Source organism: Pseudopodoces humilis, chromosome 5 (assembly GCF_049639895.1).
Source record: "Pseudopodoces humilis isolate 2021_Gansu_Grassland_sample_001 chromosome 5, ASM4963989v1, whole genome shotgun sequence".
NCBI lineage: Eukaryota > Metazoa > Chordata > Aves > Passeriformes > Paridae > Pseudopodoces > Pseudopodoces humilis.
This window is the reverse complement of record NC_142204.1, coordinates 40,825,306-40,851,873: the sequence shown is the minus strand read 5'-3', so window position 1 is coordinate 40,851,873 and position 26,568 is coordinate 40,825,306. Positions and strand designations below refer to the sequence as shown.

The following is a 26,568-nucleotide window of genomic DNA, read 5'->3' as shown; positions in this document are numbered from 1 at the left end:
AGCACGCAGCTGTCAGTCTCCGCGCGCGGCCCTGGCTTCCGGGCTGGCGGCGCCGCGTGGTCCGGCCGGACCGGCGCCGTTCTGCCCCGTGCCCTGCAGGCAGACGGGCTCCGGCCCTCTATTCCCATCACCGAGGCTATGGGCCTGCTTGGTCCCGATACAAAGAGACCTGTCTGTGCGTGACTCCGTCTCCCGCCCGCCCTGCTGGCGTCGGGGCGAAAGACGTGGCAGGAGGGCTCCAGGCGGAGGCACCGCAATCGCGCCGGGGCGGTAGCCGGGAGCGGAGAGCTATGGGGAGAACCTCTGTCGCTCATCGTCCTTTGTGAGCTCGAGGTCACTGGCTACGGCCCCTGGGGTTCGCTCCCACGCACTCAATTCCATGGGAGGCCTCTCTTGCGGCTGGTCCCGCCGGCTGCTCGTTCCCCTATGCACCGTGAGCAGACAGCGGCTCTCCTGGCAGGACAAGCAAGTTTTGAGCTCTGGGCGCCTCACGCCTTTTGAGAGCTGCGCTGCCGCAGTCACTGGATAAAAGTGGGTTTTGCCTTGAAAGATACTGTAACAGCAGCGCGGCTGGGACGGGTTTGTAATGCAGTTGCTGGGGTTTACGTCGGTTTTAAGTCTGGCCCGGCGGCCACGCGGGCGTGTGGTGACGCCAACCCCCGCAGACGGCGCTGCGTTGCAGAGCCCAGTGCCACATGTGCAGACACAGCTGGATCACTCCTCACGGACGAGCCCACGCCAGCCCAAGCCCTGCCCTGTGCGCGTTCCCAAGCAGGTCGTTCCGGCCGCTACTGCGGAGCTCGCACCGGCGGCCCAGCCCCGCCCAGCCGCCACTGACACAGCACCATTTCCAGACACTGGAGGCAGTTTGGGGGTGGGCCGGGACTGCTCTAGTTTATTCCGTCGGTGCGATCGGTTTTACAGCGGTGCTGGCGGTACTGAGCGAGGGCAGGACTACGGCTCCCAGGCCGCCCCGCGGCCGGGGCACATTCCGGCGTGCCCCGCGGCCGGCCGGCTTGGTGGAGAGGGGCGGTCCTGCTTCTCTCCTCCTCCTCCCGCCGCCAGCCGAGGCGGCGCGGCCCGGCCCGCTCCGCTCCCTGTGCTCGTGGCGGCTGCGGAGCCGTGGGGGGGGGCGGGAGCCGGCGGCGATGGAGCACTGACCGAGAAGGTACCGGTGGGGGGGAGCGGGCAGGACGCGACACGCGGAGCGGGTGACTCAGCCTGGGGGGGAAGGGGCAATGTGGGATGAGCTGGCGGCGCCTGCGGGCTCCCGCGAGTCCCCCGGCCGGTTCCCTCAGCCCGGGGCCGCCTCCCCAGCAGCCGAGAGGCTCCGGGGAAGGGGGGATGGCTCCGCCGCGTCCGCCTGGCCCCGCTGCTGGGGAACAGCGGGGGCTGCAGCCGGCCGGGCCCTGCCGGTCCCGCCCTGCGGGTGCCACGAAAAATATCTGTGTTCTTCTCTGCTGATACACGCTGTAATCTGCGGTGCGCTTCTGCTCGCGGGAGCTGCCGCCTCGGTGGCTGTCCATCCGCTATGGTTCCGGTGGGGGAAGGAAGAAATCGTAGGACGGCAGCATGAGGGGAGGGAGGGACCTCCCCGCACCTCCATATTCCGCTGGTGGCGGCGTGGTGGGAGCGGTGGTTCCCCGCCGTGGGTGGTGGGGCTGGGTCACTCCCAGCGGCCCGGGACGGTGCTGGGGAGGTTTAAGGACGAGCCGACGGCTGTGCTGCGGAGCTGGGCGCGGGGGGCTGTGAATTCCCGAGCGGAGCAGTGCGGGCTCTTCCCAGCAACAGGAGACCGGGCTCTGACCGAGTCTGGGGCGGGGGCAAGGAGGCCTTGCTCCTTACTGGGAATTCCTGCCAGTAAAATTGTGCCTGAAACTAAGACCTAATGTCACTTCTAGAAAGAAAAACTTTTCTAGTCCAGTTGAAAAGTTGTGGAAGTAGCAGTAGTTACACAGCTGTTAGCTTTAACCGCGTGTTAGGTCAGTGTAAAAGGTCTAGAGGCCAAAGAGGCTGTGAATATGCCCAAGGTTTGCAGCAAGCAAAACCACAAAACAAACTGTAAAAGATGAATTTTAATGTCTTTGTTTTATTAGAGAGAAAACTTGAGGAAATTCAAATGAGGCACACCACTGGCTCCCCCTGTTATCACATCTTAAAATGACTGCTGAACATGAAGCTTTTTGTAATTGCTGACTGTTCCCGTGCTTAGCATCTGTAGTTAAAATGCTTTGAATGCTTTCATTATTGGGGTATATCTGGATCGAAGTTGCACACTTTGACCACGTTTGTATTGTTAATTGATCAGTCTTCTCCACTTCAAGTGGGTTGGCTTTTTATTTTCTCCTTCTTTCCACTATGAAAACAATTATTACTGTTAAATGCATTTTTAAGTATTTAGTAGGGGAAAGAGAGTAAATTATTTTGATGAGACATACTTGTATGACTTCACTGGTAAGGAACTGCATCCTTCTAAATACTGTATGATGAGTTTGCCACCTGACATGGTGTACTGCTTAACAAAAAATAATCTCTAAGTAAATAAGGCAATGCTTTCTGCACGGCTGCATATTAACTATTAATGCTATCAATTGTTTTTATAAATCAGCCTTGCTTTAATGACATACTTGATGCTACAGCTAAGTGCATTTTGCAGTGGGTTTTGTGAATTATTAGTACTATTAAAAACCGCTGCTTAGTTTTGCTTTTGAAGTGTAACTGGCTGGTTAAATAGATTTGTGGTAGAAAAATTACTTGCTTAAGTTAAACCATGAGACATGAAAAGCTATTTCATTTGTATTCTTAAGAGGTTCATTCAAATATTTGATGTCATTGATTGTCTTCTAGAGTTGTCTAGTCAAGATGAAACTGAGAAAAAGCTATATGATAGAAACTGAAATTTTAAATATACTCATGAGGCATTTAGAAAATTAGTAGAACTGATTTGCATTGCTGTTGGCAATAGCAAGTGAAAAGAATACGTTTGAGTTGTGTTATTTTTATTAGCAAAATTTGTCACCCAGGTATAAATCACCTGTCCAGAAAATAGTAATGTACTGATATCAGCAGGTAAATATGCAAAAAAAATGCCTCTGTATATTAAATAGTTGAGTAACTCTGGACCAGACCCTAATCAAAAGATGCAATTAATTTTTTTTTTTTTTGTTTTCCCTGAAGCATTTTACCTTTTTTTAATCTGGCTCTTCTGGATGTTGATTATGGGGAAAGCAGATTGGGGGCTGGGAATGCAGAGGGAGAAGACTCAGCACAGCAAGTGTAATCCCTGAAGATTCTGCCCCTGAGGGGGATCACTGTGACTAAGGCAGTCTGTGAGGCTTCTTTTGCCAGGAGTCATCGCTTTGTTCCAGACTTTCTGGTTTCCATACTGCCAAAACCTGCAAATTTTTTTTTGTATGAACTCAATTTTACTTATTAAATTGCTTTTCATTATGCACTTTGGCACAGTGTATTCTGTCTTGCCTTTTCTACAAAAGTCTGTTACCACGTTAAATGTTGAGCTCTCCTTTTCAGTTCTGCTTGCTGTTGCTTGTCACTGCGCCACTTTTTTTCCCGTGGGGGAGGGCGAACAGTAGAGTGTGCAGGAGACACAATACTAAGAAATTAGAAGTTCTACCTATGGTTTTGGAGGCAGCTTCAAACCACAGCTCCTTTGTAATTTCATCTCTTCCTCTTGTCTCTTCCTTTCCCCTACCTCCTACATACTTATGTAACAAGGCCTGATTTTGGGCCTAATTAACTATGTTACCATGGGGGGGGGGGGGAGGGGCAGAGATCTGAAGGATAGATGGATTTTTGTCCTCTTGTTATTTAACAGCATCCTAGTATTTGACAGGGAAGTTTTATTTTTTTTAAAATTCTCTGTGTTTTACTAGAGCATTGCAGAGCAGCCTATAGAGGCAAGCCATTTTTAGAACATTTGTCTGGCCCACTTGTTAATTTTACACTGAATTTTCTAAATAAAAATCATTGCTAGTAAATCAGCACCCATCAGTAGGAACAGAAAACTTTTGTTAACAACTCAGTGTGGTGTATTTTGTGGTTAACTTCTAAGACACTTGTATATGCTTGCTATAGAAGAAGGACCCCCAATGACTTTGCCCCTACAATGGGAAATACTTCATAAGTTGGTGTATGAAGCATCTTATCTGTATTGGAGTTGAGTAGAGATTCTTTTTTTTTTGTAGTTAAGTTTGTGGTGGGGAAAAAAAACAGCCGTCTTTCATTTAAGGAGTAGATTTATGCTTATGTCATATCTTGGTGAAACTTCTGCATGCTTGAAATTTGAATTTAAGCCTTTCAGCTGAATACTATACATAATGCCATCTTTCTGCTAACTAATTTCTTTTTTCAAGAGAACTGAAGTATATGGAGGCTTTAAAGTTTCCTTATTCAGTATGAAATACAGTACAGTGAAAAGTTGATTAAAGGACTTAGAATTCTGGTATCTGAATTGGAAGTGTGTGCGTTCATGGAGTACATTATTTGAGGTTTCAGAGACAACTTTTGTTATTTTTCCTGTCCTGGTTTTAATTTTTTGCTGAGCAAATAAAAATTTAATTTTTGCTGAGCAAATAAAATTTCTCTATTTGCAGATGATCGTATTTTCCCCTCTAGAAGAAGTGGGCAAAGCAGTTAGGAACAGGAAACAACGAATATAGCAGTAGAGATGGATGAACAAGCCCTTTTAGGGCTCAACCCAAATGCTGATGCAGACTTCAGACAAAGAGTATGTAATTAATTTCCTCTTCTCTCTAATAGCTAGAGGTAGTATTGCAGTGCAAAAATCCCATGTTTTCTTGGGCTGGGAGAGTTTGTTGAGTTTGTTTTGTGAGCCAATGCATAAGGTTTGTGGTGGCAAGTACAAAACAAAGTCATGTTGCAAACATGTAAGCTGAGGGGTGGTATTATCAATTCTGTTATGCTTCAGTTCAATTGCACTTAAAATGCATAGAATTTATTTTTCTGGACTCTGTTTCTGTTTTTTCAGTTCTTTGTACTTGTTGCTCAACTCTGTTCATAGATTCTCATAGAATGAAATTTAGCCACTGAAAACAATTTGCTTGAAATTAGCATGTTGATTGTTGGATGTTTTTTAACTATAATTTTAATGGATTACCTAGGTTTAGTGTCTTTTTAATGAAATGTGTGGGTTTAATTGTACTGAAACTTGTGTTATTGTAAAATAGGTTAAGAAAGTAATCATAATACATGGGAAACATTTACTGCATAAGAGATGCTTTTATGAAAATGCATTATTCATATAACTATTTATTGAGTAATTATCTCTGCTGATTACCATGTTAATTTAACTGTCGGCAAGATAACTTCTAGTAAAGTCTTTCAGGAATGAGGATGTTAATACCGTGGTTTTGTGTTCATAGAACAAATCCTAGGATGTTTGAAACAGTTATAAATGTGGTTTGATTTGATTTTCTAAGCCTGTTAAATATGTTGGTTCTGTGTATTTGTCCTTTTTAAAAGGATGGACATAGCTAATCTTTAGTGGTCTGTCAATACAATATCACTAAAATTGGAAGGTTTTAGATTTGACCTTTTAACTGTGCAGTCTGCCCAGTTTTGAAATATTTCATAGCAGAAGGGGACCTACCTTTTCCACTATTGTGTAAGATGCAACGTAAGGAAAGTATCAAACCATTTCTAGTAAAACAATACTTAAATAAAGTATCATGAAATATCACTAGTACTAACTACATAAAGTGAATTCTTATTTTAGAACTTCGTTCTGAATAATTACTTTGGGAGATGACTTTGGTAAATTAAAACCTTTATGAAATAAAGCAAAAAGCAGCCGCTAAAAATATCCAACAGCGAAACCTGCCCCTTGAAATACATGCATTCATAGAATTGAAATAATGTTGTTAATCTAATCTCTTCTTCAAAACTTGCTTTACTATTCTGTATTACAGGTCACACTGAGCCTTAAAGCAATTAAATCAAATTAACTGTTGTCAAAAGCTGTTTAGAAGTCCTGATAAGTAACGTGATTATTTAAAATTTGGTAGAGGTTTCATTGATTTCTGTAGAAGATTCATAAACTGACAGTTTTCCAGATGGTCAGTGTTTGCTTGTTTTTTGAGCTTGAGGTGTTGAATATGAGCAAAGTAGTGCAACAAAAACAGTAAGTTGTTTTCAGTGTAAAATCTAAATTACCACTTCTTTAGAATTTGTGGAAGGAGTTTTAACTTGGATGTGAACTTCCACTTATATGGAAAGGCCCTGAGCAAGCTGCTCTAGTCAACTGTCTAGTCTAGTCTGAGGAGATTCCATCTAACCTCAACGCATCTGGTTCTTTGAATTCTGTATTCAAGTAACAAAAATCTTTGTATTGAATATGAAGTGGAAATAAGTACTTACGATATTGGCATTTGGAAAAAAATCTGCTCAGTGTTAAGTTGATTAGGGAGCCACTGGAATGTATCCCAATAGAGTTTTTTTGAAGAAGAGCTGTTTAAATACAAGGGCAAGTGTGAATGATATGTATTGCTGCATGTTTTGTTCTTTTTAAAGTGAGACTTACCTTGATTTTTGCAGGCACTAGCCTACTTTGAGCAGCTCAAGATATCTCAGGATGCTTGGCAAGTCTGTGCAGAAGCATTAGCTCAGAGTATATACAGGTAATGTAACTAATAATTTCTTATTTTCATTAGTAATATGTGTGGGTCTGCTGTGCAGCATAATAGGCAAACTAGATTGTTGAAAGTTAATATGGTCTTCATACTGTTTTTAGAATCATAGTTGATCTGTGGCCTCTCTGTAATGGTTTTCACGGAAGAGCAGTATTAAACTCTATTAATTTAGTAGCATAAAGACTGCTGGTTTTTGAAATTCAGGGGACAAGAAGTGGCTGACAGTTGCCCACTGTGAGACTATAGACTTCAGTGATCTCATAAGTAGTTCCTTGCCCCTGTTCTATGGAGTGGGTGATCCCATTTTTCAAGATGCAGAGTATGTAATCACCACTATTTTTGCACATAGTTGTGTATTTACATCAAAAATACTAGATGGTCACTGTTTTATGGAATAATTCAATTTGGAAGGAAATGGAAGGGTGCATACCTCCCAAATAACAGCAGTAGTTTATAGTGAATGCTTTTTTTGTACGTGTTTTATCAAAACTACTGACTCCGTCAGAATGTGCAGTAATTAAAACTATGTAAGATTAGAAATTAGAATCTTTAAAAAATACATTATACTTGTTGCAAGTTTTAGATTGTAAGATAAAAAAGTGGTGTGGTTAACAGAGCACGTGGAATGTCTATGCTTAATCTATACTTCAGTTTGTCTTTACCTTTGATTTTTAAGATGTAGAGTACAACTTGCACTTAGTGTAGTAGCGGGCCTCAAACATACTATTGAAGCCTGATAGATTTTTGTAAGGGCAGGATACAGTAGGTATTGTAGTTTTATTTGTTCAATGCTGAAATCAAACCATAACAAATAAGTGACTATAGAAAAAAAGACTAGTATCAAACATAAATATTAACAGTTGCTCATTTCTACCAGATTAACTGCTTTACTATTTGTCATTTTTGCTTTAAAGTAACTGTAGCTGCAGGTTTGTTTTTTTCTGGTGCCAAAGGGGCAATCTGATTGTAATATTTGAGGAATTTTTTTCTTCACAGAAATGTGTACCATATTGTTTTCAGTAACAAAATTTTCTTTTCTAGTGATGATCACATCAAGTTCTTCTGCTTTCAAGTTCTAGAACATCAAGTTAAGTTCAAGTGAGTAATTTTTGTTGGCACCATCCCTATACATCCATTTAATTCTCTTTTTATTCTGCTTCCTGGTTCTGTTTGATGAGGTGTCTGTAGTCTGGTGCAGAGAGCTGTCTTGTATTTCTTTACCTTTTCCTTGGAGAGGTTTTGAGCAGCATACTCTGCTCTCAGCTAGTCTAACATCTGTGTATGGCCCAATGCAGGCCCAGTTAGCGAGGACTGCTTGAGACTTAACTATTCCTGTCTGCAGATTCAGGCCTTACTCTGTACTCTCACCAGTTTTTGCATCCACACTCTGTAGAGAGTCCTGGACTTTAGACAGAGCCCCATTCATTCAATAAACATAGCAGAGATGTTGAGAAAGAAGTCTTTTCACTGAGTGGTGGTTTCATAAAACCACAATTCTAGGGAAAAGTACTTGTTAATACTATGAATATCATTGCACAGAACTATATTTTTTCCTCACTTTGGGCTCCCTTGGTCTGGAATTGAGCATCATGGAGTCTTTGAATATCATCGTGACTGCTTGTAATACACTGAACAGGTCAGGAGTTTAGATAGGAATAAGATGTACTTTGTGACTGATTTTTACAGTTTGGTATGAGTACAAATGTTAGAGACTAATTACCTTATTTTACCTGACTGTCCTGTTTTCTCTGCTTGTTTCATCCCTGTCACTGTTTCCTTCAGTATGTTTTCTTTCTCGTTTCCTACTGCTTATTTTCTTTAAACATTTTCAGTGGGGTGGGTTTTTTATGTCTTTAGTGAACAGTTGGCTGTGACAGGAACACTGGAGTCCTATTTAGTCATTCCTATTAAGGACTGTATAAGCCTATAGCTAACTCTCTTTGCAATTGAGTATTCTCAGTTTCACTGGTCCTGGCAAAGGTATGGCTTGTATTTGAGGTGAGCTGGATATAGTGTCACAATTTGCCAGGACTATATGTAATGACATAAAGCAAAATTACTTCCTATGGTTTTTTTGACATAAGTCTGATAGTAAATGTAGTGTAGGTTAGATCAGTGAAGGACTTCTTGTACTCAATAGTGATAGTCTTCTATGTGTAGTAAACAAGTTCAAGCACAGACAGATATCTCTTCCTTCTTCCTTTGGCCTATGGTCAAATGTGTATTTTTATCAGGGTCATAAGTCCTGTCCCTAATAGAGCACCTGTCCTGCAAAATTTCAAGCTTCTACTCCAATGTAGAAGGCAGTAATGCCTCAAGATGTGATCTGTTACTATGGGTAAAATGTTTTTTAATATTTTTTGCCTTTTTTAAAGTTAAAGTTAAAATTTTAGCATGCAAATAGTTTTGTAAATTGCTGTCCTAGAAACTTTTCATTTATGTTAATGTGGAGGTTTATATTCCATATAAAAGAGTTTTTTCTTTGCTGAGTGTTGGTGCTTGTCATGAAGCACAGTTGTATTTTGACCTCAATGTTTTTTGTTTCAGATATTCTGAGCTTACTGAAGTCCAGCAGCAGCTAATTAGGGAAACACTCATAACATGGCTGCAAGCACAGGTATGTATGTCCTTCACAGCAGTGTTACATGTTAAGCTTTTAGGTTAACACAAGACATTGGGTGTGGACTAAATGTTTCATCTGTTGTTTGTGTTTAAAGATGGCTTCCTGCAGATATTTGGTACCTGATTGTTAAAGGTTTGAGAAATTTTTTTAAATCAAGTGTTGTAAAGAAGTCCATGCCTGAATTTATTACTAAATATGTAATTCTTGTATCAGATAATGAATGTGGTTTAATCAATTGTAAATCAATGTGTAAGATAAGGTGTATTAAAATTTCCCCTTTAGAGAGGTATAATACAGACTCCTGATGTTCCTGGGTGTCTAGAGGAGGAGCATTAGGCCTGCTAATTCTTTTTCTAAGATCCTACTGAGTGAACTCCTATCTGCTTAGAATCTGCTGGCAGATGTTTATCACTCCTTTGTTAGTACCATGGCAGAGTGTGGCCTATTCTTGCTTGTGGAATTAGTTACTGTAGCCAAACTTGTAGTATCAGCCCCACCCAGGAGTTTGCAGTCAGCAGAACCATCCACTGGTTTGTCCATACCTGCCATTATATAGCTGTCATTCCACTTCTGCACTGAAGATTAACATAGTTGCTGTGTAGAAAGTTTAACAGTAGGAAATGGAATATAATAGAGTTTAAAATACAGTTTTTACTGTTTAAAAAGAACAGATAATTATGAAGTGGATTAAATTCCTTTTCTCTTTGTGGCAAACTGTTCCATTTAGGAGTTTATAAAAGGGAAAGGAGAAAAGGGGAGATTGGTAGTGACATTTTTTTTTATTTTTTCCCTTAGATTTAGGAACTTCCCTTACTATTCTTAGCACTAACATCTAACACAGGCACAAGCTAGCTGCAGGAGGACTGTAACTTTCATCAAACTGGCAAATGTCCCTTTAGTCTTTGAGTAGTACACTTGATGTTTTGGTACTGAGTGAAAGGCTTAGGACCGTATCACCCATAGAGAGCATCTTCCCCAATGCATGACAATTTAGCCAATTTTTCTTTAAATTCTTTGGAAATGTAAGGGTTTCTTTTTTAGTCTCAGACAGGAAGAGAGGTAGTACATTAACTACTGCAGAGAGATCAACAAACCCATAAGATTCTTCTCTAATTTATTAAGAATATACAGATGAAATGTCTTGTTTCTGCCAGATGCTGAATCCCCAGCCTGAGAAGACTTTTATTCGCAACAAAGCAGCACAAGTCTTTGCATTGCTTTTTGTTACTGAATATCTCACAAAATGGCCCAAGTTTTTTTTTGACATTCTGTCAGTAGTTGACCTTAATCCACGAGGTGTGGATATGTACCTCAGAATCCTGATGGCTGTTGATGCTGAGCTGGTGGACCGGGATGTTGTTCATACATCAGAGGCAAGTTATTATTTTGCATTAAAAAAATATTTTTGTTTTAAAATTTTAAGACGTTCTCTTCCTTTAATTAGAGCAGAAGGTTTTTAGATATGCTTTTTTCCTGTGGCAGCTCTGCCTTAGACACTTTATGTGATTTAAATTCAAAATATTTTGTTTAGCTTTGTTGTTTAATGCTTTTTATGATTTCATACTTTTCAGCTAATATTTATTTTTCCTTGAAAGCTTTCAAACAAAATTTAATCAACTGAGTCTGCCAGTTTAATGCTAGACTTACTCATTTTAAGTTCTTAATTTTTTTGTAGTATGTGTTTTAAGGGGTCTTAACATCAAAAGTCCATTTAATGATTTAGAGAACTGTTCTTCTTTTTCTTCCTTTTTTTTTTTTCAGTGTTTGGGCATTGTGGATAATAAAAGGGAAAGCTTAGGATATTTTAGTTTTATTTATTGGAAGGGAAAAAAAACATGTTCATGGGGTTTCTGATTTATGTATCTTGCTATGACACATGATGTCTGGAAGTGGATACAAAAATGCTACTGATTTGACAAGATGCTAATCTGTGACAAGACTGATTTTATCCTTTTTTTGTATTGATAGGAGGCTCGTAGGAACACCTTATTAAAAGATACTATGAGGGAACAGTGCATTCCAAGTCTGGTGGAATCATGGTACCAAATCTTACAGAATTACCAATATAATAACTCAGAGTTGACATGCCAGTGCCTTGAAGTAGTTGGAGCTTATGTATCCTGGATAGATTTGAGCCTGATAGCCAATGAAAGGTAAGGTTTTGATGGAAAGGGTTTGCAAATATCACCATGGTAGTGTGCTGACTGTATAGAGTGAAATATATATATATATATTTATATATGTATATATATATAAAAGTCCTTTAAAGATGGTTTTTAATTCTATGTTTGGAGTTTTGGGAATTTTTGGAGAGTGATTGTTTTTGCAAGCCAAGCTGATATAAAGGCCACACTAAACACTACTCAATTTCCTGTGTTTTCTTTAAAATGTATAAAATTGTTAAGTTCTGTCAGTACAATAGAAAAAGAAGAATTGTAAAAAGAAATAATTCTAAATATGCACACAAATAATATAAAGCTTCTATACAGTGTTACTTTGTACATCTAAAGCTAAACTTTTTTTTCTCTGAAGGTTTATAAATATGCTGCTAGGTCACATGTCTGTGGAAGTTCTCCGGGAAGAAGCCTGTGATTGTTTGTTTGAAATTGTAAATAAGGGAATGGACCCAATTGATAAAACAAAACTGGTTGAGTCTTTATGTCAAGTATTGCAGTCTGCTGGCCTCTTCAGTATTGATCAGGTTTGTGCATTGATTTTTAAGAATAGGAATGAGTCATAGGTTTCTGACAGTTCTTAAATAAGCAGATGCACAGAAAATTATAAAGCAGTCCATAGATTGAGGGAAGTACTTTTGCTTCTGCATCAAAGCTGAACACTTCTTACAGTTTTCTTAAATTTAAGAGCTTGTTATTAATGTTTATTATTAATTTGAACACACAGGGTTTCATTCTAGAAGCAAGGTACTATGTTACTCCTCTGTTCCTCTCCTAGAGTATGTTGTTCTTACTGTTAATACTGGTTCTGTGTTTCCTTGTCCTGAATCTTCCCTTCTGGATGATTCTGTAATAGGTATTATAGCCAAGATCACTGATTTAATGTCTCACCCTGAAAAACTCTACACATAATTAGGTAGGGCAAAGAGCTTTCTTAAGGACACGTGTGCTCTTTTGCCTGTGTGCACTATCAAACATGAGGCTTGAAATGCTTATCTGTAAGCTGGAAAAGTATACCTACTAATTAAACGCACATTGCCTGGCAGATGCCATGTTCAAGGAGCAGCTGTTCACTACCTGCTGTGGAGAAAGACCAACCAGTCCTTATGAAAATGTAGTTCTTAGATTGTAAGGCTTTTACCTCTTACTTTTGAAACTTCTGTCAAATTTGTGTTCCTACTTATAAAAATCTTACCTCAGACTTTCTTAGGTAGACTTGTTATTTTTACACTTTTGTACAGTTATGGCAGAGACCAAAAAACATTTCTTTGAGGTGGCTGCTTCAGGGGTATTCTTGATTCTGATCAATGTTTTTCTGCAAAGCAAGCCTGAAGTATTTAATATTAGCTCACTCTTATAGGCAGTACTGAAAGGTAATTGTTATCAGTATTTCTGAAGTGAGCCACAGCTATTAATTTTTGAAGTTTTTCATAAAAAGATTTTTCCTCTTATACAGCCTAAAATTTATGGTAGGCATGTGCTGCTGCTTTTATTTTGAACCTGCTTATTGCTGTAAAGAGAGAAGCAAACAAATCTGAAGAGATGAAGCAAGCTACTGTTGTGTAATGGAGGACAGCCACATCTGGCATTGCTTTAGCTTTTTTCTCTCTTCATTCCCAGGGGGAAAAAGAACCAATTGTAGGCAGTTGGTAGTTTCCATCAAGGAGACAAGCGTTGGTTTAATTGTACATACTAGACATGGCTAGTGCAGTCTGTAGTCTCGCATTATTTAAGCGTCAGCTTTTTAATCGGATGTCTTTTCTTGCAGGAGGATGATGTGGATTTTCTGGCCAGATTTTCTAAGCTGGTCAATGGGATGGGGCAAGCATTAATAGCTAGTTGGACTAAACTGATAAAAAATGGTGATATGAAGAGTGCTCAAGACACTCTACAAGCTATTGAAGCAAAAGTGGCCCTGATGTTGCAGCTTCTAATTCATGAAGATGACGATATCTCTTCCAACATCATTGGCTTCTGTTACGACTACCTTCACATTCTGAAACAAGTAAATATGTCTGGCTTCTATTTAACACCAATTCTGACATGATTTAATTTGATTTTTGTGTGAATGTCTCATACTTTGTGCAAACTGACTTGGAAAATAGGTTTTTTGACTAATTAGCATTGTTTCTTTAATGCCTGTGGTCATGCTATTTCTGTAATGTTTAGAGATCTGAAAGAGTTGAGTTAAATCTTGTGATAAGGGGAAAGGCAGATCCTATGGCTATTAAAAAAAGCAAGTCTTTCTCTTAGTAATGAAGGAGTTAGAATACAAAAAAAATAACGCTTGAATTTTATTTTCCAGCTTTCTGCACTTTCAGACCAACAAAAATCTAATGTAGAGGTAGGTATTTTTTTTACTACAGTTTCTTTACTTCAAGGACACGCTAGATCAGAATATTTTGTTTTGCTGAAACAAATCATATTTCATTTATATGCCTCAATGTGTATATGACAATAGTTAAAAGTGAAGACTTAAAAGTACGGACAGTGTGTTCCATATTTTACTAAGTAACTACAGTTGTTTCTTTAAATAGCAAACCTGTATTGAATTGTGTATGAAGATGAAAGAGCTGGTTTTCCCAAACAATCCTTAAGCGTATGTTGGCAAGCTCCTCTGCAAGCTATACTGTTCAAAGAATATTCTTAAATCAACACAGAAGAGTTGTTTCCTTGAAGGCTTTATTTTTATTAAAACCTGTCCTAATTCCAAAGGATTGGAAGAAGTCTAGGAAGGATTGTCATAAATATAACTATTAATAATATAGATTAAACTTAAGAAAGAAGCAATTGAGAAATAACAGTTGTAATTATGAGCAGTTATATGTTAAACATTATAACAAATACACATTAAGCTCAAGTAGATAATCTTAAGTTTATATATAAAACATAAAGTTTATGTCCAGTTTTGGAAGTAGTAAACTCACTTGGGTTTTTCAGCCCAGTCTGCACCAATGTAGATATACTGATTTGGATGTTGAACTGGTTAGATTGGTGCAGTGTTATTTCATAAGTTCATACAGCTAACAGGTATGATTCCTTTTCCTTTAAAAAGAAAGCTGAACTCTGTACCTGTTCTAACATGAAAAGTTGAAATTGGATGATAACTCTGCTGTAGAGTATCTTGATCTCCTTTTGTCTAATGTCTGTTTAAATTGGATTAGGTAACACAAAAAGAGAACTTCGTTAATAATACAGAATCTTTTTATTTTTGTGGCTGTCTTTTGTTACAGCTAGATTAAATGATGTTACTACTGTGGTACACTTAAGACACTAAAAGTTGGAATATGTTACTGTCCTGAAATATGTTGATTTAAGTTGCTTTCAAACTGGAGATTTTTATGTTGCAAATATTTCCTAATTTTACTGAGCACTTCTTGAGGATTTGTGTTAAATTGAGAAACAATCATAACAATTTTTTTTCTTTAATCCAACTCATAATAAGAAAGTATTGGGAAATAGTTTTACTGTTCTTTGTCTGAAGCTTTAAATTTTGTGCTTAGCAACATTCCTTTGAAGTTCTGCATTTTAAAGTTTACACCTGTTGATTATTTGAACAAGAAAAAAAGGGGGCTTGTTTCTTGTGCCTCTGAAGTTCCAAAGGTTTTTTCTTAGGAGGATCACATTTTTAATTCTGAGGATGACAGGTCTTTCTAAACATTTTTGGCTACAAGTGTATTGCATTCATGTTTTGCAATTATTTTAATTTTTAAATATCACTTCTTAGAGAGAAGCAGACACTTCTCACAGGTCATGGTGACACTTGCTGTCTGTCTGGAATAGCATCTGTGTATTGTTTGGATATAATCCATCTGTTTTAATTTGGACTGTTAACTTCTAAACCTCTGAAAATAATAGTTCAAAAGAGATTAAAATATTTTTAAATTTTAAAATGAAATTAAAATATTTTATAAAATAAACACATAACATTAGCTTCAGTGTTTTCTTTGCTGTAGTATTTTTAACAGTTGTTTCTTATAAACTTGTCTGCTTCCATGCTTACTATTCTGTTTTTATCCTAGGCAATCATGTTGGCTGTTATGAAGAAGTTGACATATGATGAAGAATATAATTTTGAAAATGAGGTATTGTGTTGTAGGAATAAACAGACACATGCAATTTAATTATATGTAGTAAAACTTGCTCACACTAAAAGTCTGTATTTTTCATAGACTTAAGATTTAATAGTAGGAAGCAAGGATGTGTAGGCTGAGTTTTTTTCCTATGGAAAGCTTCTAGGCATGTCTTCATAGGACAAAGCAACATAGTAAAGGTATATCCAAGCCAGCTGAATTAACAGTATTTGTGGCTGTGTTTGTGCAGAGCTATTCCTAGGCAAATACAGCTGTGCTGATAACTAAACATTGCTGTTGAGGTGGCTTATTCAGTGCAAATCTGCATGTTTCTGCACCCCACTTCTGTCTTGCAAAAGTACTTGAGAAATATTTTGTAATGAAACTCTCAAAAGACATCCTGCTTGAGCTATTGGAGATGGTCAAACTACTGCAAAAATGAGCTAAAGATTTCATTCTCCTTCCATGTTTAACATCTCTGTCAACCAACAGTAATGATTATGTGAGACATACTTACTTTGTCCCAGGCTGTTCAGAGAGCTGTAATCTTAAAAGGGTTAACTTAAACTGTATCCAGTCCATCATAAATGTTGTCAATCCAATTTTAAAACTAAGCTAGAAGCTAAGAAAGAGTGTCTTTTGAGGATTGAGTAAATTTTTAAGAATTTGGTCAATAAGGCTTTGCCAAGAGCATTTTCTTTCTTGGACTTTTGGCTGGTTTTCATTTTGGAAATCCTTTTTAGTATGTTTCTGGACTGAATGCAGTGTATCTCAACATATTATATCCAGCCATAAAAGGAGCCTGCTTTTTGTTGCAAGAGCGCTGGATCAGCATTATTGAATTCTCTTGAGTTTGCTATACTGGTTTTGTATGTACATGTTTTTGATTTAGGTGTAATTGTCTAAAATGGTTGTGGATTAATTTAAACATGAAAATAAGGACTTTACTGATGTGATTTTTTTTTTTTTTGTAGGGTGAAGATGAGGCAATGTTTGTGGAGTACAGAAAACAGCTGAAACTGTTGCTGGACAGACTTGCTCAGGTTTCACCAGAATTACTGTTGGCATCTGTCCGCAGAGTTTTTAACACTACACTTCAGTAAGTTGGGGTTTATAACTTGTTTTGTATGATACCTTTTTGGAGTTTGGTTTTTATTTTCCTTTTGTAAACCATCAGTCTCTAGTGAAATGTGTGATGCAGCAAGGTGAAGTCAGTTGACAGAATGAGCTTGTTACAACTTAATGATAAATATGACTTTGTATAATCTGCTACTCAGCTCCTTAGAAAGAAAAAGCTTACTTTTTATAACCTTAAATAGCAGCTTTTCTTTCCTAGAGATGTTTCTTGATTTTTGTCACTTACCTACACAGCTCCAGCTATTTGGACAGATGCTCACTTTGCCACATCTCGTATGAGCTTCCTTGAGGTGTAAATATTATGTGTTACTTATACCAGAAAAACAGGGTTGGATGGAGGGAAAAAAAATCTAAGTGAAATATTTCTGAAAAGAAAAAAGTAGATTTAATCCTGGAAACTGCACACAAGTAAAGAAACATCACGATTTCCCTGGCAAGGAGGAGAGTTATGTGTATACAAATAAAAATCCAGTATTGTTTGTAGTTACCTTGTACCTTAACTGAGCCTCTTATGTGAAGCTGAATGGCTTGTCCTTGTGTCACAGTAGGTGGGTTTCTATCTAAATAAGCACAATAGAAATCTGTAGCTGTCCAGCTGAAACAGGCAAAAGAAAGTTGGTAGTGATCTGATGAGGAGGTGGTATTTTAAAGGATAAAGTCTCTCAGAAGCATCCTAAATAACTGCCTGGGCCTTCCAGTGTTTTCCTTTGTTTAAAGCTGTACTTTTTAAGCTGTGCATCTTGAAGAAGGCTTAAACAAAAATACTAAGATGGTATAATTGTGTTTATTTCATAAGGTACTAAAGACTAACATGCTCTTCATATTCTTTCTCTAGGAACTGGCAGACTACACGATTCATGGAAGTAGAAGTGGCAATAAGGCTGCTGTATATGTTGGCTGAGGCTCTTCCTGTATCTCATGGTGCTCACTTCTCTGGTGATGTTACTAAAGCTACAGCTTTACAAGACATGATGAGAACGGTAAGCATGTCTTGAGAGCTGTTTAAAAGTGCCACTAAAGACTGGAATGTTTCCGTTCAAAAGGCTCATCTTAATTTCATGTCACTTTGGTTGCAGTTAGGTTTTATAAATATCTAAAATACTAACTTGTTAATGTTTTTGTTTGTAGCTGGTGACTTCTGGTGTTAGTGCCTATCAACACACATCAGTGACACTGGAATTTTTTGAAACCGTGGTTAGATATGAAAAATTCTTTGCTGTTGAACCTCAGCACATTCCAACTGTACTAGTAAGTTTCATTTCATTTACATTTCTAACTAGCTGAGACTAGGTAAGTTCTTTAGACTTAGGAAATTTTTCTATTCTGTGAAGGTCCCTAAGGAAACTGGGTTTCTTAACTTGTTGGATGATTAGATTTGCCCCCTGCCTTGTTTAGGCTCTCTGAGACTGAGATGCTTTATTGATTGCAGATGGCATTTTTAGATCACCGTGGTCTTCGTCATACAAGTCCCAAAGTACGAAGTCGAACAGCTTACCTCTTTTCCAGATTTGTCAAGTCTCTTAAGTGAGTAAATAAATGCATCCAAATGGCACTGAATCTACTACACACAACACTTCGGTATGTCCCCATTGTCATTGGAACAGGCTGGGCTTCAGATGGACTGCAATGAAGTAAAATACCAAAACAGTGCTCTAGCAGGATTGGTCTACTGTGTAATACTAAGGTAGCATTGGAAATAATTTGTCACAGAACAAAGAAGTGGAACTCATACACTTAGTTTATTTTGTCAGAAGTTAAAGCTGATCCACAATACAAATGCCTTTTCTACTTTTTCTCAGTAAGCAGAGCTGAGTGGGAGTGGATCTGGAGACTTTCAAGAGTAACTCTTCCTTGTCTCTAAATTGTGAATAATTTCAGATTTTATACTGATGAAGTTTACTCAGTATATGAGTCCTTTGAACAGTCCTATCCTGTTGGTCTTATTTCACAGGCATGTATTTCATTTAGAGGCAGAAGAAGCTCAGAGATGGCTCAGATTCTAGCATGCTTTTATTTTTCTACTGTTCAAAATACTTCACTTAAATGATGCATACTTTTAAAAAATGAGGGAAAGAAAGAAATAGTTATTTCCCACTATGCCATGTATTTATTTGGCCTACCACTAGCTTCATACCCATAAGCCAGATTTTTCTGCAACAGTGCTTTGATATTTAAAGGGGATTCCTATATGGAGAGGAAAGTTTAGCATCTACCTTCACAGCTTATATAAAGTATCTTAAAACCTGTAAAAATGAATGTGCTTCTAAGTAGTGTTATGTACTTGTGTTTTACTTCAGTAAGCAAATGAATCCCTTTATTGAAGATGTTCTGAACAGAATACAAGACCTGATGGAACTTTCTCCTCCTGTGAGTATTTGCAGTAAGTTTTTGTAATGTCACAGTGAGGCTTGCACTTACCAGTGTGCCTGAGTACTTGCGGAATTGTAAGCTTAGCATGCAGACATTTAAGCACAAATAATTATCCTGCTTTTTTGGTATGAGATGACTTGCACACCTTACTTTTTGTACCTAATTGTAATAATCTTGCTTATTTGGGTTTCTGAGAGTATAGGGCAGAGATGGGTGTGTATATGGAAGGCTATAAACTTTGAGAAGACAGCCTTGATAGAGGACACTTAGAGAATTATGCCTTTTATCTTCCATTTTAGGAAAATGGCTACCAGGCACTGTTAAGCAGTGATGATCAACTTTTCATTTATGAAACAGCTGGAGTGTTAATAGTTAACAGCGAATACTCTGCAGAAAGGAAACAGGTTCTGATGAGGAATTTGTTGACTCCACTGATGGAGAAGTTCAAAGTATTGTTAGAAAAACTGATGATGGCACAAGACGAGGACAGACAGATGGCACTGGCTGACTGCCTCAATCATGCTGTTGGGTTTGCTAGGTAGGTACAGCACAGTAACACTGTTTATAAACCATATTTCTGGTTTGAGTAAAAGGGAAATTCAAGGGATATACTGGGAGGAGGGACTGGGTTTTCTACTTTATTGACCTAGAAAATCATTGGTGGTTGTAGAATTTTTTTGTGATAGCTGAGAAAATAACTTAAATCCCCTTAGAAGAGTCTGCTTTGTTTGTATATACAGAGAATATTGAGCAAGTTCATAATGAATCAGCATCTATTTCTTGGCTCAAAGAGTTATATGCAGCTAATCTAATAATGTGTTGTTGGTAAATTGTTAGAATTAAATTCTCAGAAACTGCCAAAGTGATGCTAGTTCATATGAAAATATTCTGTTCATTACTTCCACTGTCTGGCTCCCATTTCATGAAATGGAGTATTGTAGTTTAGTGCCTGGGTTGGAAAGCATTTGTTACTGCTTCATTGTACTGGAATGTGAGCTTATGTAAAACTTGATGTGTGCTTTTACAGCCGAACCAGCAAGGCTTTCAGCAATAAGCAAACTGTAAAACAATGTGGATGCTCAGAGGTTTATCTGGACTGCTTACAAACATTTCTGCCAGCTCTCAGTTGTCCATTACAAAAGGAAGTTCTGAGAAGTGGTGTCCGCACTTTCCTTCACCGCATGATTATTTGCCTAGAGGAAGAAGTTCTTCCGTTCATTCCTTCTGCCTCTGAACATATGCTTAAAGATTGTGAAGCAAAAGATCTTCAAGAGTTCATTCCTCTTATAAACCAAATAACAGCTAAGTTTAAGGTATGATATTGGATAAGCTTTTCAGGCACAAAGTGTTGCTGAGAGATCATCTTTTCTAGTTCCAGAAAACCAGTTATTTGTTAGAACCCTCCCTAAAAATTAATAAATAGGTCTATTTTGAAGGCTGCTATGGGGAAACGTCTTTGATCACAGTCGTACATTGCTGGACTCACAGTGATTAAATGACTGATTTTTTTCTTTGATTAGTCTTAAATGTTTATATTGTGTTTAAGTTTTTGGATTTGATATTTTAAAATACTACTTGCAGCACAGATTTTTTTTTATTGACACAGTTAACTTCATGGCCTCCTGAATTTTTAAGTTAATGGTACAAATTAGCTTACAGATACAAAAGCTTTGCAATGAGATCTTGTCTTTTATAACAGGATTTCCAGAAGACAGAGATACAGAAATATAGATTTATATCGGGGATAACAGTATGTCATTAAAAATAGTCCATGAAAGATGAGGAACATAAAAGAAAAAAGTCACAGGAGCAAGACGAGACAAATACCATGTTCAGGTGTAATGTTTAAGTTTGTATGATACAGTACTATTCTTATTATAACATGGTAAAATAAAGATCCTACCTTCTATAGTCTCACCTTGAATACTTAAAAGGCATAGTAAAGAGAAGATAAAAGATAAAATCTTGCTTAAGCATTAAGAAGTTACCATATGAGTTGCCTCTTTGTGGAATTCTGACGTGACTGAATGAATAGCACACGCCTTCAGTTTTTCAATTCATCATTTAGTACCCTTACATATATTTCTCACTTAAAGTGTTGTAAGTGACAAGTTTATTGTAATATCAGTAGGAAAACCTTTTCTTTAGTAATCCTTAAATAAAAGTTCTATAAAACCTGGCCTGTTGCCAGTTTTAACATCTTAGAGATGGTATTTCAGGATATATGAAATTGTCTGAACAGAAGGATGAAAAAGCCTGAAAAGCCTTTTCCTACACAAGATGAGGCTAGACGGAACTAGTTATTTTTGTGCAAAAGGCTTAAACTGGGTGGTATGTAAGTCAAGGTGTAGTAATGTTCATGGTGACCATGATGCAAGTTGCTGTGTTGTAAATAATTATATTAAATTACCAACATTAAAAGTGAATCCAAGTGGAGAATTCCAACGAGCCTTCAAGTTTTTAACTTCTAAATGTTCAGTTTCTCTTTTTGAACTGACACCCTCTTCTGATCTTCAGACACAGGTTTCACCTTTTCTGCAACAGATGTTTATGCCACTACTTCATGCTATTTTTGAGGTGTTGCTCCTTCCAGCAGAAGAAAATGACCAGTCTGCTGCTTTAGAAAAACAGATGTTACGGAGGAGTTACTTTGCTTTTCTGCAGACAGTAACTGGTAGTGGAATGAGTGAAGTCATAGCTAATCAAGGTAAGGAATTCAGTTTCTCAAAGGATAGTAGTGTGGTTATTCTCACCTGTGTTTTATCAAGAAAATTATTAGCCTAGTTCCTGGCAAGTACCGTTAACTTAATAATCCATTAATTACAGTAGAATGGATTAATGGAAATACTGTGTTCACCTTGCCTAATTCAAATTACCTGTTGTACAGGAATTTGGGGTTGTGAAATACAGCTACAATAGGCATATTCTTCCTATTGAACTTTTCAGCTTAATGTGATCACTGAGCCTGTTAGGATAAGAACAGTGTATCCATCTTCATGTGTCATTGTATTTGTCTAGTGAATTGATGATCATGCAATATATACCAATGTGTAGCAGTGTTCAGAGTGCTGGGCATGGCCACTCAGAGCTGCCACTATTCATTGTGTCTTTTTGGAAGGACACATCAGTAAATTCTGTAAATTTCTATTACTGTTGCCTGATCTTGTTATTTATGGTAGAAGGTATCATGTGACTTAATATATATGTAGTTACCAGGTTTTCCTCACCTTTACTGGCCACAAGCAAATTAGTTCATTTTCACAGTGGGAATTTGAAGTCAGTCATCTCACTACTTGATACTTTAAAGTGATTCTTTCTATTTGAAGTCCATCAAAATGGCTAGGGACTTGAGAAAGTTTAAAATTACTCATCTGGTAAGTGAAGCTCAGAATTCCTTTCCCCTGTCCTAAATGGTGTAGTACTGCTGGGAAAGGAAAAGGTAGCATTAAGTAGTGAGAGCTTTCTTGAAAGAGGTGCTTGGTAGTTGCAATAGGCCAAAAATTTTTTCAAGGAATCAAACAAATAAGCATAGATGCAGCACAGAAATTTTAATTGTGTGAAAAATATCCTGTCATATCCTGCGAGATAAGCTAACTACTTCAATGATGCTGAGTTTTAATTAACTCTTCCAAGTTTAGGTGAAGAGGACAAAATTTGTATTTATAAACAAAGTACTGCCCTGACCTTTGTGTGTGTTAAAGGCCAGAAGAGCAATTTAAATCTCCAAACTTAAAAAAAGAAAATTATAACCTAAATAAGAGTTGTCTTGCATCGTAGGGGAAACTTCCCAAAAATATTTGAGATTTGTGCAAAAAAGAGCTATTTTGAAGTTGAAGCATGTCTTCCAGGTCAGTATTTGTATAAAATAGTGTATGATACCAAAACATTTTAGGCTGCAATTTGAAGTGACAAGTTTATTTTAATGTGTTTAAGGTGCAGAGAATGTGGAACGTGTGTTGTTCACTGTCATTCAAGGAGCAGTGGATTACCCAGATCCTATTGCACAGAAGACTTGTTTTATTATTCTTTCTAAGTTGGTGGAGCTCTGGGGTAAGAATGTCTTTCCAGAATTCCTATCCATCTGCTACTACCCAGGAAGCAATAATAGAACTTAAATTATTTTTCTTTTTAGGAGGTAAAGATGGACCAGTAGGTTTTGCAGACTTTGTCTACAAGCACATTGTTCCTGCATGTTTCTTAGCACCTTTGAAGCAAACGTTTGACTTAGCAGATGCCCAGACAGTACTGGTGTGTATTATGGATGGGGTTTTTTTTGCATTTATCCCTGTGGGGCAGATTCAAACTACCAAAACTACAATAGCCATGGGGTATTAAAGATTGTTATCTCAGAAATAAAATCCCTTAGGTTTTGCAGGATTTTTTTACATTTAGGTATCTGTGTCATTAATTATTGAATATTGTGGTAGTATATCCTGTAGTTTACCTAGGCTTAAAATCAATTGGAGATCTAATTATTTAACATTGACCTGCATTATTTATTAACTAATGTTCAGTGGAAGTGAACACACAGAGTTGGCTGTTCTCTAGTTCAGTTTGGATTCAGCTGTGCAGGAGTTTTTCCTGATTAGAGGGGAACAAAATCTGGAAGGTCAAGACTTGGCATTGTGTGAAGGGAAAATGAAGGGATAATGGCATGAACTAGCCCTTGTTTTGGGCCTCATTAGGTTCTTTAGCTTCGAATAGTGAACCAACAGACCAATCCAACAGCCTAATGATCTGTATTACATTTCAGGCTTTATCAGAATGTGCAGTGACGTTAAAAACAATTCATCTCAAAAGGGTAAGCTTCATCATACTTCACAAGGAATAACTGTCACAGGTTTCTTTCTAGTGGTTTTATCAATTCCTAAAAGTTAGATACTTACTAGGATGAATTCCAATTTCACTGTTGTATAAAATAACAGGATGATCATAATACTGTGCATGAATACAGGATCCAGTAGTTCTACCTCATGATAAATTAATGCAAAATACTGACTCTTCATTAAGGAGAAAAATCTGCTTGCTTTGTTGCTGTCCTAGTTCCAGGGTAACTTATGTGAATTAGTAAAGTTGATTCACTTTCCATTGGTAGATCTATTGGGTTATGTTTGTATTCTGACAGCTTATGCAGTAATCTCACCTGTACTGAAAGTCATCTGATAAATATAGGTAAAGAAAACAAAAACTGAAGTGTTAATCAAGATGTTTGTTTCGCTCAAAGGTTTGGACATTCCATTTTTTTACTGCTTAGTTGACTGCATATTACATAGTCAGTGTTACAAGAGGAGAAATACTGTGTTCATCTGCACTTGGCTACTGAATTTTACAATGGGAGTAGTGTGGAAAAGCAGTAGGCAGATGCTGATACCCAATTATTTTATTTCTTCCAAATGTCAGATAATGAAATCAGAGCTTCCTCCATAATTAACTATCTCTCAGAGTTGACATCTAACAAACTGTTTGATTCTATTGTAATTCTTATTTCAGTGCAATTTTTAGTGCATTTTTCTTTTGTGTAATAAAAGATACCAAATTGCAGTAGAACCTTTAATGCCAAGATTGGGAAGTCTTTTTTTTTGCTAACAGCTGAGAATAACTTAAACATTTGAAAAGCATTCCTTTTCTGTAAAAAGGTGATGTAGACTACCATACAGTACAAGGCTATGATTTTCAGCTGGAAAAAAAAAAAAAACAAAACACCAAACATGAAAAAATATGTGTACTGCTTTTCTTTAGGGTCCTGAGTGCATTCAGTATCTTCAGCAAGAGTATTTGCCTTCTTTGCAAGTAGCTCCTGAGATAATCCAGGTAGGAGTTCCTAAAAGAATATTTGGAAAACTCTTTAACAATGATATATGTTAAATGGGGAGAAATGGATATTTACAAAGTTAACCTTTCATCCCACAGTTAAATGTATTCAGTTATTGCATATGGGAGTAGGATTAATATATCATAAGGAGTAAAGATACTGCAAGGGTTCCTTGGGAAAAAAAAAAAAGTACAGTGAATGTAACTGTCTAAACAATCTTTCTACTTTAATTCAAATTTTAACTTGAAGATATCCTTGTAAATAGTCCTGTTTGTCTCCTCAGCTAAAAGTGAATCAGATATCTTGTATCTGAAAAAAACGCAACCAAACAAAGAGTCTTTCTCTCTAGAATGCATTTGGACTATCACAGCCTTACAAGTTTTTATCCATAACATGTTTTTTTCAGTTGTACATTAGGGAAAATACAAATGAATATCAATGGCTTTACACATAAATGTATCTCAGGTTGTTTTGTTGCTTCTTTCTTTTGTTCTTCTTTAGTTACTTCTTAGTTATTTCTTTGTTCTCTCTTACAGGAATTCTGTCAAGCACTTCAGCAGCCTGATGCTAAAGTTTTTAAAAATTACTTAAAGGTATAAAGATTTTTTCTTTCAATAGCTTTTAGTTCCATTTGAACTTTACCATACAATTCAGTCATAGTAGTAACTTGAAGTAAAGTCAAAATACTAAATTTTTTACTAGTTTTTAGCTATTGGGAATCTCCAAGTAGTAAAGCAGTTAATTGGAAAGACAGACCAAACAACAACAAACCTGCACCTATAGAACTGTCACTCATCCTTAGGACCTTGCCATCTCAGTAGTTTGATATTCTTGTGGCTTTTGTTTAATAGCTGAAAAAGCAAAAATGTGATGCTATAATTGTAGAGAGTGTCAAAGTGCATAATTTTTGAGGGTGTGAGTGTAACCAAATAGCACAGGTCACACAATTAAACTTAATGTGTCAGCCAGTATGCGAAACACAAAAATGAGCTCTGTCAAATGAAATCTCTTACACCTCAAGCATTCCATGTCTTGTATTTCCTTTGTTTTCATTTTTTTAAAAATCATTTTTCACAGGTTTTTTTCCAGCGAGCCAAGCCCTGAGGAAAGTACTGGAATCTCATGTACCTGTTTCCATAATGCAGAACTCTGGTTGTTAATTTATAAAAATGCTAACTCTTGTGCCATTCAAACTGGTTTTGTTTTTAAGAAATGTTGCTTTGTGCTCACATCAGTATGTACTTTAACCTTCTGCAAAAAAGAAATGCAAATTCCCCACCTGTGTCTCAGACATGAAGGTATGTGACAACATGAAAAAATTATCTGTATACACAAACTTTTATTATGTATAGGATGATTTAAGCTTACACTGTAACACATACAGCAGTGAAATTACACTTATTTTTTAAATTAAATGAATTAAATGTAAAAATACCTTCTGACCATAGCAATGGTTATTAAAATGTGTACATTTTTGATACGGAGTAAAATGTTTTAATAAGACATAAAATTCATTTGTTCATATATGGTGACATAAAAATAAAACAATCAAAGTCCTTCTTGTAGATAGTCATTTTATTGAAGTTGTCTTAATGATAAAATATATATATACCTCCTATAAAACAGATTGGTGTAATAAACGATTTCACTTAAAAGTAGTATCTGGTTCTATCTTTTTTTTATAAAAACAATAAAATTTGATCCAGTGAAA

General features: G+C 37.3%; 1 protein-coding gene across 3 annotated transcripts; it reads left to right on the top strand.

Annotated features, from left to right (window-relative positions):
- The first annotated feature begins 68 nt into the window (after nucleotides 1-68).
- On the top strand, nucleotides 69-26,568 carry XPOT (exportin for tRNA). 3 transcript variants are annotated; one of them, XM_088054723.1, is made up of 25 exons: nucleotides 69-531; nucleotides 4,614-4,747; nucleotides 6,574-6,656; nucleotides 7,710-7,766; nucleotides 9,216-9,285; nucleotides 10,446-10,664; nucleotides 11,260-11,444; nucleotides 11,824-11,992; nucleotides 13,234-13,470; nucleotides 13,771-13,809; nucleotides 15,488-15,550; nucleotides 16,513-16,637; nucleotides 17,511-17,655; nucleotides 17,804-17,923; nucleotides 18,105-18,199; nucleotides 18,973-19,042; nucleotides 19,345-19,583; nucleotides 20,073-20,358; nucleotides 21,563-21,752; nucleotides 22,979-23,095; nucleotides 23,178-23,293; nucleotides 23,799-23,846; nucleotides 24,785-24,856; nucleotides 25,394-25,450; nucleotides 25,935-26,568. In XM_088054723.1, the coding sequence occupies exons 2-25, from the start codon at nucleotides 4,688-4,690 to the stop codon at nucleotides 25,959-25,961; spliced, it is 2,889 nt and encodes a 962-aa protein (XP_087910849.1). In that variant the 5' UTR covers nucleotides 69-531; nucleotides 4,614-4,687; the 3' UTR covers nucleotides 25,962-26,568. The 3 variants fall into 3 exon arrangements, with proteins under 3 accessions (XP_087910849.1, XP_087910850.1, XP_005519378.1); XM_005519321.3 differs by lacking the exon at nucleotides 69-531 and adding an exon at nucleotides 875-1,168; XM_088054724.1 differs by lacking the exons at nucleotides 69-531; nucleotides 22,979-23,095; nucleotides 23,178-23,293; ... (2 more) ...; nucleotides 25,394-25,450; nucleotides 25,935-26,568 and adding exons at nucleotides 871-1,168; nucleotides 22,823-22,929.